The 19,662-nt window shown below is 37.0% G+C and overlaps 2 protein-coding genes across 7 annotated transcripts in view; one reads left to right on the top strand and one right to left on the bottom strand.

The window, feature by feature from the left end:
* Positions 1–15,578, top strand: part of LOC138330024 (uncharacterized) — a 143,809-nt gene extending 128,231 nt beyond the window's left edge. For all 5 annotated transcript variants that reach the window (XM_069277381.1, XM_069277397.1, XM_069277405.1 and 2 more), the window contains 2 exons: positions 12,219–12,273; positions 12,636–15,578. In XM_069277381.1, coding sequence (XP_069133482.1) covers positions 13,675–15,081 — 1,407 coding nt within the window. In that variant the 5' untranslated portion in view covers positions 12,219–12,273; positions 12,636–13,674 and the 3' untranslated portion in view covers positions 15,082–15,578. The remainder of the gene's footprint in view (positions 1–12,218; positions 12,274–12,635) is intronic.
* Positions 1–19,395, bottom strand: part of LOC138330009 (uncharacterized) — a 40,288-nt gene extending 20,893 nt beyond the window's left edge. The window contains exons 1-2 of one of the 2 annotated variants that reach the window (XM_069277353.1): positions 19,024–19,395; positions 15,720–18,292 (exon numbers count right to left, since the gene is read on the bottom strand). In XM_069277353.1, coding sequence (XP_069133454.1) covers positions 17,079–18,292; positions 19,024–19,225 — 1,416 coding nt within the window. In that variant the 5' untranslated portion in view covers positions 19,226–19,395 and the 3' untranslated portion in view covers positions 15,720–17,078. Of the gene's footprint in view, positions 1–15,719; positions 18,293–19,023 lie in introns of those variants that run through there. The other variant, XM_069277359.1, reaches the window with a different exon arrangement.
* Positions 19,396–19,662: the final 267 nt, after the last annotated feature.

The raw sequence follows: 19,662 nt of genomic DNA, 5'->3' as shown, positions 1-19,662 counted from the left end.
AAAATATTCTCAAAAGTGTCCTTTATGGTCTGGAAATTCCATTTTTTCATAGGTAAAAATATTCGTAGTTACTATATATAGTACTCATTTTAACCATGATTGCAGTTTTGTATTGAACGAACTTATGATGTAATTGGTTATATATATATATATATATTTGTGGTTTTATAGCAACGACGACAGTTTTTACACAACAAATATTTCATGTTATATAGCATGTAGGTTTCCGTTCAAACAAATTAAAATGAAAATAATGGTATGTTTTATCTCTTCAGTTGTGTATGCTTAAATGTGTATACTATTTATATACTTGACACTCTATAGCAGAGGGTTAGTTTGCTTATAACCATGAACACTTTTCCGGAAAGTTGTAATTACAGCTAGATGCATTTACACACTTGTACTTGACTTGCGCAAACACGTATTGTGTATCCTTGTTTCAGTGAATTGTTGTTAGTATTTCCTGTTTGTTGAATGGAATATTCAATGTGTTTCAGAGCTAAATTCTAGATATACAATACCCAGCAAACATGTCATATTGAGTATGACATTACAATGTTGATTTGTATCCACATATATGTACAGTGTAGGTCATTTCAAATCTCCAGATAACACTCCCTGTTCAAGTATCTACATTATAAATACGTATATGTTTTGAAAAAAATGTTAATACACCGGTATATATACGTCATGCAATCTCCCAATGTGATACAAATGATTGGTAATGTCAATACATGTGTGATGAAACAAATACTATCTAAAATGGTTTTCATGACTCCATGTTATGTTTGCATCTCCATTTCCGGGGTTACGATCACAGACGATCTCTATTGTTCTGGTACATGTCATGTCAACAAGTAATTCAAATTATTCAAATTCAAAGCATTCCCTACCCTCAAATTAAGGCGAAAAGCAGGTGCGTTTGTATAACATTACCTAATACAGCAGAATACGTGTTAAAAGCAACAGATAAAGACATAAAGGACCCATAAGATAATATACAAAGTCTGTAAGATGATTGCAATTTTGTCAAAGTTTCTAAACCAGGAGCTAAATTTTAATACGACCTGGCTTGATGCAAGTCAAACATTCAGAGCAAAGATTGTCACGAGTGTTGGCCTTATAAGTCCAAATAACACCAGCGTCGTCTGCTTTATATTGACTTAATTAGCGCTTACATAACAGACAAAGAATACCAGTAGTGGAGTGCTGTTATGGTTTCTTCATGGACCTCAATACATTACTTTTCCTACATTGATAAGGGAATTAATACTGATTATTGCCCTTAATTTTGTTTGGTTTTGGTAGTGAAGAAAAGCCGGAGTGTCCAGAGAAAAAACTACTACCAACTACATGGAAACTGATACAACATTGATTGCTTTGATTTCTGTTATTGTTACAAGCTACACTGCACATACAAATATATTATTATCAATGACGAAATATCGACAATCATTCCATTTAGATTAGATACATTTGTATCTTGAATTGCTCATCATGCACCTTGTAAACTCTCCTGTCATCGACGCATATACATCTTACTCATCATTAAAGATGCAAATTCTCGTATGACAAAACTCTCAGTATACCAAGACTTGACTTGTCCGTTAGTGTCTAGAGTGTGGATCAATTAGTGATAATGAGTGGGAAGTGGTATGTTATGAAACTGCAGAATAGATAACACACTGAACATTCAGTTTAAAATTATATGCAACTTACACCAGAATAAACTATCAATCGCCACTCTTCACTTCGATTGGCGCCCATATTTTTGAAAAACGAATCTTCCTTATCGAACAATATACATTATCTCCTCAACAGCATATCACATATACATATGCGCTTTAAGTTACTTACCAATAACTATGAAAACGATATATGTATATCATGAACATGATACACCTATTCGTATGCATGGACAATGACCGTGTTCATGCTTCCACAGAATGGCACTCTACCATAAAGGCAACAGGTGAAATGAACGAGATTTCTTCTATATCAAGTTCATGGTAGTCCTTCGGGAAATAACCGTTCCCCAACAACCATAATTGGAACTTTCAACCTGCTGGATTTAAAATATCCGAAAAGGAGTCAAGCAATATACACGGACTTGCTCCAGGTAGCTGCGCATTCCTCTAGTTTGGTTTTGGGAAAGAGAGGGATTCATCCACAGAGTCCATTAATCACACCAACAAACTCCTTCTAGAGAATGCTCTGAGATACAGGATTTAGAATTTGACTCCAACAAAGTGCATTTAACCACTGAAGGCATCTGTTGTATGTGAGTTATCAACTCTGGGATAATCCCGGAGACTGCGAGGGGAGACGATCAGTAGTAGATTAGGGACTGGGGAGACAGATGACATCAAGAATAGTAGAATCATGGCACGATTGGTTGACATCCCAAAGTTTTGCTCCTGCAAGTAAATACTCACGTTATCAACTAAATTAAGGACTTCAGGAAGAAAGACATAGAGTCTTACATCTGAGGGAACGACAGGCTCAACAAAGCTTGTGCGATTGATGCGATTGAAGCAGCGCTGTTTGTACAAAGGAATGAAAGAGAGAGCAGCTCAGGAGACAGAATAACATTGTTTGAAGATCTGACAAATAGGGGAGATAGAATCGATAAGTAAGGCATTAAATATAAACATGTGATGACTTGGTGTGCACGATCCAATTCGTTAAGAAACATGAGAGAACAAACAGGGTGCACACCAGAGCAAATATAATGTTATGACACGGAAAACGTCATATTAATATTTTATTGGTTGAATACATGCAAATTACACCTTTGTATTCTATAGAAATAACTGTTAGTAACATCAGATTTTTCTTTTCTGTTTTAGGTTTTCATCGCACACATGCGTATCGAACGATTAAAATAAACGGTTCAATAATTCAACATCGTTGGGTCGCATATTCGGTTAGCTGCCAAAACAGTGAAAAATTCAATGTTTATTGCTTAACGGTAAACAATGTCGGTCGAGGGTACGGACAACTCGGAAAGGCTGAACCAGCCAGAAACTGAAAATGACTCAAATAGTGACCAAACGGTCAGAAAACCTAATTCTGTTAAAACCGGAAAAAGTAGCTCATCTAGTTCGAGGTTGGCACGTCAAACCGTTAAAGCTGAAGCCGCTCGTGTAAAAATTGAGTTGTCGAACCGCGAACTGAATTGATGAAACGTAAAGCTGAACTTCAGGGAGAGTCTATTCACAGAACGCTGAAGTTGAAATGCCTGAAAGTCGAGGAAGAATATGAAGTGGAGAACGTTAAAATGCAAACATTATTGGAAATGATGAATCAGACCCTAAATCGGGCGTTTCCTAATCGAAAGTTTACCAACGAACAAGAAGGAAAAGAATTTGATCTTAAATTAAAAGTCAAAATAACCATCGGCCTGCTCTGGAATCAGGGCACACCCGGTCCAGTATCCGAACAGTCCTACGTGCCTTTTATGCCACAAACACCCACACTCTAACCGCAAACGACAGGAAACTCCTTATAAACCGAAAGCGTGCATGTGTCTAAAGTTAATGAAGGTGAAACAAAAAACACACATTTATTTCAACCGTTCACTCAAAACCGTTCACACATCCGTCGGTATTAATGATGTCTACAGCGGGCCGCCACAGAACACGTCTGTGTCCCCTACAAATGCACCTCAGGACTTATATAGGGGAACTAGGGCACCCGAGGACACATACAGGTGAATGAGTGCACCCAGGAATACATACACGTTTGTGCCCACTGCGAGTGCACCACAGAACACATACACGTATGTGCCCCCTGCCAATGCACCTCAGGATACATACAGGGGAATGAGTGCATCTCAGGACACATACAGGGGAAAGATTCTGGGGTAGCAGCATTGGATATGTCTCAGTACTTATTGAAACGCGACTTGTTTACAAACCGACTGTTAAATTTACCGATCAACCAGAATTTTACGCCATGAAAAAATTCTTACAAAGATGTATGCTCAAAATTGACCCGTCCCCGACAGAAGAGTTAGACATGCTCGTCAAGTGGCTGGGCCCTACCTCCTTAAAACAAGCTTTGAGCATTAAGTCGTCTTTCGCTAATGATGCGACTCGTGATGTCTAATTCATATGTCAGGACACTCGTTAATTAAATGACTATATGGTCTTTCTAGCAAAACCTGTCGTTAAACGCCGAGTATTACTTAAACGTAACGGTCACTGTTTTCGGTGTTGTGATGGAAAACACATGCGGAATTTGTGACTGTACATTGCAAAACTTGCGACAGCAACCGCCACTGTACGGGTATGCATTTCAATAAACCTACAGTAGAAAACAAGCCTAACGACTGGAAGAATGCGAACAAATGTGATAAAGCTAACGGCGGGGAGAAGATTAAGGTCAACTCCATTTGCACGGAAATCTGCGGTCGTGATTCTCAGGGAAAATCCTGCGCTAAAATGGTCTTGGTAAATTTCCGTCACAAGTCAATCCTCACTTGTCCAATTCCTGCCTACGCTATCTTGGACGAACAAAGTAATAGGTCCCTCGGTCGAGCAGAACGTTTCAACACCTTTGATCCGAACTCGTCTTCCGAGGAATATCTACTCTCAAGGTGCAGTGGTAATGTACAAAACAGCGGCAGACGGTCATCAGGATTTGTATATTTGTATATTTGCTTGAAGTTCCAAACTTGATAGAATGTGACGCAATTACTATCAATAGGCAGGAGATTCCAGATATTGCAGTGAATTACACACATCTCTCTGACATTTCATCTCCTCGCTTGAAGAGAACGCCGAAATTCGAATGCTGATCGGTCGAGATATGATCTCCGCGCATCACGTTATCGAACAAAAATTAGGCCCTCCGGAGCAGCCATATGATCAGCACCTGAGTCTTGGTTGAATGATAATCGGCGAATCTTGTCTGAATGGTCAACTTACCCAGTCCGCTACGAACGAAATGAAGACTTTGTTTCAACCTAATTAAGACTTTGTTTCACCCTAATAAAGGTCATGCGTCTATCTTAGATCCGTACGACAACAAGTTCGAAGTGTCTGATATCTTCCGTCGTACAGTCGGTGAGAACAAACCCGGCATGTCGGTCGACGAAAAACATTTTCTGTCCTTAATAGGTACAAAAATGAAAAAAAAAGATAGTAAAGGAAGTTGTAAATGGGTTGCCCCACTACCTCTTAAGGACGATAGGCCGCGTTTACCGAACAATAGGAAACGGGCATTAGACAATGCTTAAAGTCTTTACAACAGTCTTCGACGGAATCCAGTAAAGAAGGGTTACTTCCTCATTTTCTTGCAAACCTTAATCGATGCCGATTGATCCAGCTGCGGAATGCTGGTATCTTCCCTTGTTCAGGATGTATCAGCCCCAGAAATAGGACCGTATACGACGAGTCTTCGACTCATCTTCCAGTGTCAATGGAGTGCTGCTAAACAGTGTACTGGTGTCTGTTAGCAGTAGCTACTTATGGTTTCCGCAGGACAGCGCTCGAAGCCAAAGAAAAATACGGAGAAGACGTAAGTCAGTTCGTACATAGGAAAGCCTACGTAGACGATGCACTTTCGTCGAACTCATCAGAGGAAGTAGCCATTTAACTTCTCAAGCGGACTCAGAAAGCTCTCAAGGGATTCGGACGGTTGCGTCTTCAAAAAGGTTTCGTCCAATTCTAGTGCTGTGTTATCTGCGTTCGAAAACGTTGACTTAGCCAAGGAACTAAAAAACGTTGAACTCGGTCATGAAGGTCTACCTATCCAACAAAGCCTGAGCATCTCGTGAAAACTTCGGGATGATCAGTTCACCTTTCAAGTGTCGCCGCAAGATAAGCTTTTCACTAGGCGGGGTGTTCTATTTACCATAAACAGTTTGTTTGACCCCTTGGGTCACCAGTGACCATTGCAGGTAAAGCAATACTGCGTGAGGCAATATCCGACGGTCGTGATTGGGACGAGCCTCTTCCGAACGAACATAGCGACAAATGGGAAGCGTGAAAGTCGTCCTTGCATAATCTCGTTTCCGTGAAAATATCACGCACCTACGGTAGTACATCTGTTAGCCAAACAGCTAAAATGAAACTTTGTATTTTCTGTGACGCTTCGGAAATGGCCTTCACTAGACTCAACGATCTCGCTGAAAAACAAGAATTTGGGTTTGTGTAAGGGAAGGCTAAACTGGCCCCAAAACATGGGCATACCATCCCTCGCCTAGAGCTGTGTGCCGCCGTACTCGCGACGGAACTCTATGAAGTAATAAGAAGCGAATGTGATGTTTGACGGCGTACAATTTTTCACGGACAGTAAGGTTGTTCTGGGGTACATCGCAAACCAGTGCCAGCGATTCTTCACGTACGTCGAACAACGAGTCGAACGCATCCGCAGATGCAGCATTCCCGAGCAGTGGAATTACGTGCATTCTAAACTCAACCCAGCCGATGAAGGAACTCGCTCGGTACCAGCTGGTAACTATGACTGATAGCCTTTGGCTCAACGGTCCCAAAGATATTCTCTGTAACGTTAATGATCAGGGTGATTCGGAGAAAGATCCCGAATATCCTCTCATGAACCTTGACGGAAATAACTTCAAAACGGAAGTCAAGTCAGTAACTGTACCTGTGAAACAATCTGACATCGGATCAAGGTTTGAACATTTCTCATCGTGGTATGGGGTTAAAGGTGCGATATCGAATCTCAAACATGTCGCATCAAGGAAAAGCGCCAAAGACCACACAAAATGCTGTCAGCTAATTCGATTTGACTGTGGTACGAACTTTGTTGGCGCAGCGATGTGATTAGCTCTGATGTCAGGGATTTCTTGTCAAGAAAGGGAATAACCTTGAACTTCAATTCCGCTCATTCATCCCATATAGGTGGTGTCTGGGAACGTTTAATTGGCGTCTCACGCAAAACTCTTGACTCTCTCTTTTCCGGCGTCGCGCATAAGAACCTGACACATAGTTTTGACTACCTTCCTAGCGGAAACGAGGTCGATCTTAAACTCAACCAGTGACTGGTATACCTGCAGACCCGGACTCGCCATCGACGCTTCTGACCATGCAGACTACTCATACGGTGGATTATAATTGCATTGAGGACTTCAATACCAAGGACATCTACAGGAGTCAATGGAGATGTGTCCAGCATCTTGCTAACTGCTTCTGGAAACGGTGGAAAATCGAGTTCCTTTCGTCACTGCAGGGCAGGAAGAAGTGGCAGGATCACTCGAGGAACGTTTGGGAAGGAGACATCTTTCTTCTAAGACATCAAACTCTACATCATAACGAATGGCCTATGGGAGTCGTGAGTAAAGTCATCGTGAATAGTGACAGTCGTGTTCGTATGGACTAAGTACGAGTAGGTCAGGACTTTGTGACATTTGGTTCTACGTACTATACTGATTATGTTGTTTTACACAAATTTTCTTATGATGAACAGTAAGAGGAAAGATGTAACTCAACTGTGGCAACAAATCCATCGATTTACAAGCGAATCAAACGACTCGGAAAATTATATTGTAATGGTCTTGTCCAAAGTAGCATCATCATTATGCGGCTAGGGTAGAGAACTTCACAGGGAAAATGAAATATTGATAAAACGGGGATAACACTATCCAGCATGTTCAAGTGTTGGGTGTTCTGAGATGATTTCCCCTCTTGCTTATCCAGTCAGTGATACATAAAGCTAGAGCAATCTGAGACACGAAGACGGAGCAGTATGTCAAACAGACAGAGTCTTGGAACAACGCACAACTATGGTGAACAGACGATGCCAGAGGGAGGAGTATTATTTTAATTATGCAGTTGTAACATATGGGCGATGTGGGGTACGGCAACTGCGCTAGGACATGTGATGACATCCACAAGATGTGGACATAGCATCTAAACTAGGACATTTGGTGACATCCACAAGATCTCTGTAATTCCTGTATTACCAGTCAACCTCCTTAGTTAGTGACTGGAATTAGGCCCCAATGGGCTTCTCTATACAATCACTGTTCGTAGGCATGTTTGAAGTGAAAGGTTGGAGAATGAAATGAGCAGTACAATGAACAGTTTGTCTTGGAGAGAAGATAGAGGCCTTAAAACAAACCATTAAATGACTGTATCATCAACTGTCAGATTACTGTCATCTATCCATCGTCCGGGTAGTAATTATATATGTACATGTATAAGCTTATTCGCAGCCTTCATTGCTCATGCAAGTCTACACTTCATTCATTCCTGATATATCCTTAATATGTACATATATCTAATACATTTGTGTAACAGATGTCCGATGGCGTTATATGTAGTATAGTGTATAATCGATATTAATATACTGGGGAAAGACCGAGACTCCTGCATCGAAGATCCACACTGTACTGTTTATCTTTTTCGGACAATATCAACAATCATTTCAAACTATCTGAAGCTTCTCAAAAATCGGTTGGTAAAAACTAAACAATGTTAACAAGAAGTTGTTGTGTTGTTGTAAGATCGAGGTTTTCCCCCAGACACAACAAACGGATTATATCTCATTGTATGAATTGTCTACACAGCTGACGTGTCATCTTTCACCATAAGCTCCAACTTTTATCCGGGTTCTATTTACAGATATATAATCAAAGTACTGAAAGTACTAAAGGGCTCGGTCTCGATGATAGGAGGAATATATTTCTAAGGTCAATACTACTGTAGTTTTGTACAATAAGAAATAAAATTGGCTGGTGTTCCTTCCAGTTTGTACTTTTGAGGATTCCTTGGACACCAAGGTGTAAAATAAGAGACACATACTAAATGTCAAATGATTTTATAACACCTTCAGCATTTTCCTTGTTAATTTGATGTTAATGAAAATATCCATTCTTAATGACTATTGTCATCACGTTCCTGGGACCACAGTATCAGTTAACAAGTATTGTTTTGAAGCAGAGAAAGACAAGAGGCATACTTTTCTATGTCAAAATGTCTTAAATATAGAATATGTCTGTCCTCTAGAAGACTTATCACCCCATGTGATTTTTGAATAAATTTGTCAATTGGTCTACTTTTAACAAGTTTTGTAATTATTCTTTTGTAAAACAACAAGTTGATTGATATACATTGTATCCGAACTTCAATTCAAACCGGATAACTTGTTAGCTCAATGAAATTGTTTGTACACTATCTTAACTTCAGGATTGTTTTACAAAATTACAAATGAATTTTTCTACATTTTTTATTTTCAAATCCCCATACCTCTGATGAGTATAATAAAACTGTCATTACAAGTGAATCAAATATTTTCAGTTTAAGATGAACAGGAAGAGATACATTCCTTTATTTCTTATGAATAACAAACACCGATTTAATTGTTTGTTCAGCAGGTTTTTTCCCTTTCTTTAAAAACGCTACCATTAACATTATTTTCTGTACCTAGATATGTAAACAATTCTTATAAATCTAATTCTGTATTCCATAACATCAACTGTAGTTGTTGTACCGATTTACGTCTTGAGAATATCACAATTTTTATCTTTCTGATATTAAGTTCTAATTTCCATGTTATGCAATATTGTTAAAATTCATGTAACATTTGTTGTAGACCATCAGATATTTCTGATATCATAACAGTGTTATTGGCAAATAATATGATAAAAAGTTTGGGATATATTCCAATATCATATACCGTAAAAACTGGTATAATTTGCGCAGGTACTTTTTAGGGCTGAAAATGCTTAAAAAATCTACTATCAGTATATTTAGCGCATCAAAAAAATGGGGAAAAACAATGTCCATGGAGTCCCAAAACCGATGTATGAAGGTGACAATTTCAATGCAAAATATTCCCCATAAATGCTTGACAACTTGCACAAAAAATGCTGTATTTAGAAGAAATAACATATGAAAACCGCATTGTGTTTGTTTCCTTTTATTGGCCACCGTAACCTGAAACTGAAATATCTAGCAGATGTCCAAAACATCGACGGTTTGGTCCGCCGTACTCCGTGCACCTGTCAATGTTTTGAGATATTACACATGAATAGAAATCAGGAATATTTGAAAGGAGTAGAATATATTTTCTTAAATTGGCACAATAAGTAATTAGTGTGTTTGAGATCATTAACAATCAACAGCAATCAGCTAGCGGATACGTAGTTTAGCTTGCAACAATCACAGTGTGCATAATTTGTCAAGATTTGTAAGACAAAATATTCTTTTCCACCAGGTAAGATTCTAAGTCATGAAGGTAGATTGAAAATAGGAAGGGAGATAAAATAACCAGATAAATATTTGTAGCGGGATCAGACTGGGTTGATTATCGGTGATCAGGTAGCTCATTCGGAAGAGCTACATTTTCTTCTCTCCTGTTACAGAATTGGCACCCAACTAAATAACCAAATTAAATTAAACTTATTGTGATGGGGTTGTGAACAGGTTAGTGTTGATATATGTGAAGAATAACATCTTATTGTATTATCGGCACGGTGACACATGCAGACAATCCCCAGAACAAATTTTACAGAACTTTTACCGAAGGTGGTGAAAATTTTGGCCAGCGATGCATTTCATTGCTGGTGTTTTTATATAGTATATTGGAGTATTTTTTATATATGTATACTATATATTATTGACAGAACGTCAAACTCCTGTGAAAGTATGGTTTAGTGGTAATCTCTGAACGTGCTTTAGTATATAGATATAATCTGATATTTATACATGTGCTTATGAAATTATCGATAATTATGGATGTGGTAAATATTCATACCTTATTAACTGCCGTTAATTTTAAGATTACGCCACCTTGGACATTTACAAAATGTTCACCGTCTGTCACGTGCTTTTTATCAGTAGACCAAGTTTGTCCAAAATTTTGTTAGAGTTGTCTTTCTTCCATTGTAGTAAGGCCATGTGCCATAACACAGCCGTGATAAATGCATCTCCATTTCGCCATGAAATGTATTTTCTCCGAGACAAATTTGATCCAAATTACAAAATTCATTATGGTATCAATTTTGATGTTCGAGGTGAAATATTGATTTCATTGTTTTCCGTTACGGGATAACTGTCACTAATAGGGAGTAAACGTCTGGGGGGAATCAGCTTCGGAGCGAAGCATTTTTGGGACGAAACGTCTTCATTCATTGTAAATACCATTTTGGGGACGAAAAGTCTAGATACTTTGTAAACAATTCAGGAGGAAATTTTCAAACAGAAGATCTTTTGGATAGTGTATATAGTAAGGATATGAAAGCCGTAATATACTATTCCTATTTCAACGTTACAGATACGCTTATTTCAGTAACTTTCATATTCAAAATTTGCTATTTAAAATTCCCGGTAAAATCAAAGTTGTTGAATACACTGCCGCTAGGAGCGCTAGTATCTGCGAGCAATTTCTAAGCCAATCATATTGAGGAAATTGACTGCAACCACGATCACAATGGCGAGGTGACCCTCGCCAAAAATGTATTAGGACATTGATGTGAGGGTAATAGTTTTCTTTCATAATGGTCATAATTATTGTAATGCATCACCATTACATTGAATAATTTTAGTATAGTTTTTTTTCTAATTTCTAACGATATCGTAGCAATCACTCCATAAACCTGTGGTTGTTGAATTTACAATGTTGTCCTGTTTAATATTGTACCATTTGATAGTACTTGAATTTTATAGCATATTTTGTCTGAAATATTCCCATGCATTATTTTCTCAAGCCAAATGATATAAAGTACTTTAATTTGTGTTAATTTCATATGAAGGCTTTATGAAACTTGTATCGAAATTTCGATACACTTATAATTTCATGTCATTTTTTTATCATTTTATCTATTAGACATGCTCTGATTGTTCTCTTTTCTGTTTGTTAATACATGGTCACGTGAGGTTCGACATTTAGCATATCGACTCGATGTTTCCGGTTTTAGAAACATCGAGTTAATGTGCCTTCTGTGACGTCATTACCCAAACGTTGAGTTCTTCAGGGTGACGTCCTGTAGCCATCGTTCTTCCTGCAATTAATATATAAATCGGATAATTCTTTTGACATTTGTACATATATCTAATACAGAAGTTTTAAAAGTACCTTTGATTCGATCCATGCGGTGTTGTAACGCCTTGGTAGAATCTAAAATGATGACCTTGGGAATTCTACCAAGGCGTTATAAAACCATACGGGCCTCAACAAAAGTCCATAATTGCTTTGTTTTTTGGAAATCTTCAATGACATGCAATAAACCCATTGTCTGATGTTTTTAGCTTACTGAAGGTGCTTCACGGGTGTATTGGGGACGAAGTATATTCATCAGTACACGTAAGTATGCAAATCGACTTAAAGTCACAAGATGCATAGACCTTTCTGGAAAAGGACAATCAAGAATAACAATAATTGATGAGAATAATTTTTCCTCTATATTTCTAGGATTTCGAAATTTTATAACAGCTTCAAACACAAAAATATAATTACAATTAAGGTATGATTTAGTCTTTGTTTTATATTTATTATGAACTGGGACTACAGCAAAACCTAAATGAAGTTTTAATTTGATTAAAATCTTCATTTTGTCAAGCCCTCTTTTTAGCATGTTAAATTTTTATGTATTTTAATATAGGGATTCAAATAATGATTTAAGCCTATTTAAAAGTGACCGTTATTTAAAGTATGTTTCTTTACAGTGGCTGAGAAAGGACATGAACAATTAAAAGTTATTGGCATGCGTGCAAACGCAAAAGTATTGCGTGTGAACGCAATAATTATTGCGTGTGAATATACATGTATTGCGTCCATACGCAATAGTATGGCGAATCGAGGCCAGTTACCTTACTTGAAATCGACAGGTGGCGCTTCGGGCGACCCGGTCCAAGTTGGTTTCCGGTAACATTACGATTTTAGACGATTTCGTCAACGATTTTCTGCGTCTCTTTTATCGCTAAAAGTCGTTATCCTGAATGAAACTTTGCCGGTAACGATGTCTTCAGACAAGTATGGAACATGGACAATTGATCAACTTAAGTGTGAACTGAAGAAACGCAATGCGAAAGTGTCTGGGCGTAAAAAAGAACTGATTGAAAGGTTAGCTAATGTACTGTATGTAGGGCCTATGTATAACGTAAACAAAGATGGTCTGATGCGCTCATCCTGTTTTGGTTTTTGACAAAGGTCGCTAGTATTATCAATTAATCATACTTGCTGTAAATAATAAACAAATAAAGAATTATTATGGCTGTTTTAGATTCATGGCGTTATTTGTTCTTGTTTAAAATACGTCTGTATTCGGTAGACTTGTGTAAGTCCGACTGTGCTTGAACGCATTGTAAATTCTTATGGGGGATCGTCAAGTCGATATCATCGCAGCTATGCAGCCTATCTATTTTATCCAGACATGATTATTTTAAAATTTCTTTAAAAAATGTTTATAAAATACAAGATCAATATAAGATAGTGGACTGCTATTGTATGTAAATTTGCCTGTATAATGTAATCATTTGTGAACATATGATAACACCCCTTGTTATAGATATAGACTACTACCGTCTACTGTAAATTTGTTGAGCTTCATAGCTAAAAACCACTCAATATTTGAACTACAAGAACTTGTTTAATGGCTTGAGTTAATTTATTGATAGCTATAGTAGTAGTATTAGCTTCAATTGCAATTTCAGACTGGAATCATATACAAGAAATTTCAACTTTGGCAGCAATAATGACGTCAGAATGGAAGATTTCAAAATGCAGCTTCCAGATGAAGCAGGGTATTGTGACCTGAACAGTGACAGAAAATTCCCTAATGTAACAACTGCTAATATAAACACTTACCTTGAACAATATGACAAATCTATTGAGAAGGTATCGATGAATATGTACAAAGAGAAATACCTCATGTACATGCGAAGTGTTAGTTATAATGATATGTTCTTTGTAAGAAGTTCCTGTCATGCTGAAATGTCAAAATCAGTAGCTTACAAAATTGATGTTTCATTTGATTCTGATGGGCATGTTCAAGAGTCACAGTGTGAATGTGCTGCGGGCATGGGACCAAATGCCCACTGTAAGCATGTGTGTACTGTACTGTATGCTGTATCAGAATTTTCTTGTAAAAAACATGTGATCGTGGAACTAACATGTACAGAAAAGCTACAAACTTTCCATCATGTAAAGAGGTATAAGGGATCTCCACTTAAAGCAAGAGAGTTGAAAATGGATGGTGCTAATGAAGTCTGTAACATAAAATTTGATCCTAGACCATTGCATTTGAGAAAGTGTGACAACTATAAGGACAATTTCAGAAACATTTGTCTGTCTTCTCCAGGAATTTCTAATTTACCAATTTTTCAAACTTTTGTTCCAGCAAATACATTGGCTGTAGCTCATGATCATGACTACTTTGCTTTGACGCATGAGGATAATTTTCTGACTTCATTAGGTGTAAAAGATGTTGATGAACATTATGTTTCTAAAATTGAGTCAAACACGAGAGAACAATCAAACAGTAAACTTTGGGGAGCAGAGAGAAGCAAAAGGCTTTGCTCCTCTTCATTTGGAAGAATATGCAAGTTGACAAGCCTCACCGATAAAAAGCGGCTTGCAAGTGCATATCTGAAACCAGCTGAAAAGTTGAAGGCCCCATCCATTATTCATGGGAAGAAGTATGAACCATTTGCTATAGAAAGATACATGTCAGAAAAAAAGTGTGATGTTTCAAAATGTGGACTATTCATTTCTGAATCCCATCCTTATTTGGCAGCTTCACCCGATGGTGTAGTTGAAGGGTCACATTTAGTTGAGGTTAAGTGTCCGTATGTTTCTAGAGACAAGGAGATCACCCCGCAGTCCATACCATACCTGAGAGAAAATGGGGAGGGAAATCTAATCTTATCTCCTAAGCATGATTACTTCTATCAAGTCCAAGGACAGCTTTTTTGTACCAAAATGCACAGATGTGATTTTGTTGTTTTCACTCTGTGTGATATGAAAATAATTGAAATTGAAAGAGATGATAACTTTATATCAAATATGGTTTCCAGTCTCACCAACTTCTTTGATGAATACTTCTGTCCAGCACTTCTGAGCAAACAGTACTATAAAACGTACAAAGGAGATGTAGAAGTTCACAGAAAATAATCACATAAGAGTACTTGTCAGATACTGAGTTGGATGTATGAACAGATGTATGAGTGTTAAATGCTTAGTAATGTCAAATTTCCATTCTTCCTTGAATGATTTTTTTTTTTATTTTGTTAAGGTTATGAGAGAATAATGATTGAGCACAAGTAAAATTAAAATTGCAAAATCATGGCATAATTTAAGCTGATTGATGTAAAATTCACTGTCTCAATTATCAATTTATCATTATTTCAATTATCATTTTCCTCCTATGGCATAATATAAACAAAGTAAATAATTATTCCTTCTATTTACAGTTTTCTGTAAATATACCATGTTTTTTTACCAAAATGTTCTGTCAAACATCCTGACATTGTCTTAGATCTATTCAACAGCTGATTCATGATCAGTGGAACACATCATTTGTTATGGAGGCTGAGGTATCCTGTTTGTATAGTGTGATATTTAATCATAAACATTACCACCAATATTTTCATAATAACAGTTACAGATCTAGTATGTGTTCCAGTATCATTGACATTATGCAGCACTTGATAATGATAATTTCAGAAGGTACATGGGTGATTAATTATTGAGTCAGTGCCATTTGTAAATATATCACATATAAACTTTATGAAAAATAATGGAAAGAGTAATGAATTTATGTACTTTTATTGTTATCAGTTATGTATTCTGACATGTGCGTACCAAGTACCCGCTACTGTATAACATGATAATTAAAGATTTGAGTTGTCAGTTCACTCTTCTCTGAACGATTAAGTTTATCAGTACATTGCATAAAGTACACTTATATGATACAAGACACTACGAATGAATCTTTATGATCATGTTGAAATTTAACCTCTCCAAAATATTGACCAAGTTCATTTATTAGCCAACTTGTTGTTTGTTTTGTCTAAAGCATACAAATAAAAATTTTACTTTTATACATGTAAGTGATATACACTGTCACTTAATTAATGTAAACAAAAAATATTTCGCATGTAAATTTGTTGCAGTATTTGATTTACCGGTATATAAAATGTAAAGACAAAGTGAGTTTGACTCTGGGATACTTTAGCTGAGTGATTCATGTCCTGATAGGCTGAAAGTGAACATTACCATGGCAACAATCTCTAGATTTCCACATGTGCACTAATACTTCTAGGCCGCTAGTTTGAATCCCATGTGGGACATGAACAGATAGACCTGTAGTGACCGCTAGCTATAGCTTGTCAACGGTTTTTTCGCTGGGTACTCTGGCCTTTCCTCCACAATCTAAACCTGACAGGTCCTTATAAGCCTGGCTGTTCCAAACAAACCAAACCTTTAAATTACTTATAAACTTACTGTGTTCCAGATTAGCTTCAAAATCATTAGGACCTTTTGGGATTTTTACAAAATTTTGTTATGACAATATTGATATCTATAGCTAGCTCTATTGGAATGATTATGGATTTTCAAAATCTTAAGGACATTTGGAAAGAGTATATACGTACTAGCAAAATGGACTAAATTAAGTAAATTTATCCCCAATCTGAATCACTGACTTAATTTATATACACTATTAATATAAATATTTAGTTATAAATGTAAATACATTTAAAGGGACAATTCAGTGAAGGTAATTCTGCTAAAAATGTATTGTTCTACATTCGTTATGAAACATATATTAACAAGAAATATTGACAAATTTCATGAGTCATGACATTATGTAATTTGATTGATATCGTTGAAATTCCAAATCGTTGATCAATACGATTAAGCAGGTACATCATGTATGCTGTACCAACACCCAAGCCAAAGTCATGCAAGTTAAAACAAATGCAGTACATAACCAGAGGAGTTGATAAAATAATGTTTAGACAAGAACATGCATCTAATTAGGTAAACACCCTACTGTAAGAGCGATATGAGTAGTTCTAGACAAAAAAATCTTTACTACAAGAATGGCAAGGGCCAGGGTTCTGCATGCAAGACATCCGATCACTATAGTGTAAAACTGAATTGTCCCTTTAAGCATGAGATGGAACAATGCAAGGGCGAAAATTACAAAGCATGAAGCAAATAAATATAATTTCAGTTGCCAACTTTGTCTCTGTACTTGTCATAGGCTCAGTTAATATTTTATAAGTTTTTGCTAAACCAATTATTCGTTCAATATGAACACGCTTGCTTGCAATTTTCCTATCCTTCATGACAATTTCTCCAGAAAGTCTATTCTTCTTTTTAAAGAAACTTGGTATGTTTATAGATATATCCATCGGTGCAAATATATCTTGTACATTAAAGCCTTTGTCAGCCATAATAGAATCCCCAGGGTCACATTTTGTTAATAGATTGCTTCTCTCACATATCTGACGGTCACTAGTTGAACCAGCATAAGCTGGGGAAACATATGAAATAAACCCACCAGGTGTGGCACCAACGAGAGTCTTCACAGTGTTTCTGTTTTTATATGTTGAAAAGGTAGCTTGTTGAGCCTTGGGTGCTTTTGGCTTCTTAATAGGACACTCAGTTCCATCAACAATTAATCTGGTGGTGGGAAACTTCAATCCAAAGTCAGATGGTGTAAAGTGATGTACAAGTTCTCTTACTGGCCACAAATCTAACTCTTTCCATTGTAAATACATAAAATTTATCCAAGTTAATACAATATTAGATACTGTGTTGTCAGATATCCCGAAGAGTCTTGACAGTTCAAAATTAGTAGTGTGACGTCTTAATTTCATCAATGTCATAAAAAATTGATTTTCAACTGACATATTACAAACTTGATGTCCTATATATTCCAACGAATATGCTGCTGGTCCAAGTGTTCTTAAAACAAACAGAAATCGAAAATAATTTTCTAGTCCAGTATAAAAATGTATTCCAGCATCATCATCAATGAAGTTATAAATGTTAAACATTGGATGAGCTGGTGTCTGAGTGGATGAAGTAAAGGTGGTTGGAACACTTATGTCAGACTTGGTTTCATTTTCCTGTAATACTTCACCGGTTTCATCATCACAAATCTCAACATTAAGTCCAATGTCTGGTACAGTGTGTAAATTGTCATCAGACTCAGTATTAGCTACAGCATCAAGTTCTACGAGTAGTTTCCTTTTGATACCTCTATTCATTACACGTTGTCCTCTAGCATGGTCCTGTGGCGATGGTTCATCAGTCCATGAGAATACACTTGGAACAACACCTTTCTTTAGACGTTGATGTAATGGTGATGATCCTAAAAATATTAAAAGTGAAAAATAAAAATTAAATTTTGCAGCTGCATGAATCACATTTTAATACCACTTAAAATTTAATATGATAATTACATATTGCTTTGATGTAAAAAAAAATTAATACACATTTGCTCATTTTTTGTTTGTTTATTTTGCTTTTTATCCTTTTTACACATACACAGAGTATCATGGGAATCTCGTTTCATTAAACCTTAGCACTTGCAAGGCGTAAATTAAATATTTTATATCTATCTACATGTGCACGTGTCAAAGACGTAATAGCAACGATATATTCCAGATAACACTGAATCCTTATGTATGTTGTGTGTGAGGGTGTGTGTGTGTGTGGAGGGAGGGGACCGGGTGTGATAACGAAGCGACTATGTTTAGCCGATAGCAGTAGTTACTAGATCGCTCGATATAACAATATCAGTATTATATTACAACATTAGTTGTACATGTCGTATTTTCTACATCGTGAATATGTCTGACTGTACTGTAGAGATTGTGCGATCACTGGTTGCAGTACCGAGCAGGTACCGAGCAGGACCTGCCGAGTGCATTTAACTGTTTACAGTCATATCTCTTTCCAGTCAGATAACATTAGACCGTCGCCTCGGACGGTAATCACTACGAGTCCGAAATACCATCATAACATATATGCATACACAATGGTCAAACACGTTTTTTTTCAATGAAATATTATAATTAGTCTATCTATAAACTAACTTACCATAAGATGTTTCTTGACTGTAATCATCGTCCTTGAAATGCATTTTACAGACGACGCTATGTTGGTTTGGCTCCCACAAACTAAACCTGGTATTGCCTCGCTTGATAGCACAAATCCATGCTTTTCGCAGCTTACTTTCGGTGGGGAAACTATGACCTCCTCTATTGTGACACCCAGGTACGGAACAACAGGTTGAAGGCATTATAAAACAGCTTTGTTGACAGTGCTCACGGTTCAGTAATTCACAATGGCGTATCTAATATAGCTGGATAAAACCCGAGACTTAATATAGAGGAGTTCCGAGAGCGGGACCGGCTTTCCCCCTGCTGCCACCTAGAATACCGGTAACGGTAGATAACTGGCCTCGATACACCATTGATTTCGCATGCAATAATAGTTATTGCGTGTGAATATACATGTATTGCGTCAACAAGCAATAATATTGCGTTCGCATTCAATAATTATTGCGTTCTCACGCAGTAATTATGCGTTCGCGCGCATAACTTTTTATTTTTCATGTCCTCTCCCATCGTAGTATTAATACTATTGCATGTGAACTATTTCATGTCCTTTCCCAGTTATCTTATTTCCTAGCCACCTTCATCCTCGATACTCCATGGGTTCCAATCACTTACGATC

The sequence above is a fragment of the Argopecten irradians genome, chromosome 1, assembly GCF_041381155.1.
Source record: "Argopecten irradians isolate NY chromosome 1, Ai_NY, whole genome shotgun sequence".
Classification (NCBI taxonomy): domain Eukaryota; kingdom Metazoa; phylum Mollusca; class Bivalvia; order Pectinida; family Pectinidae; genus Argopecten; species Argopecten irradians.
The sequence above is the reverse complement of the archived record's forward strand: the minus strand, read 5'-3'. Positions and strand labels throughout refer to the sequence as shown.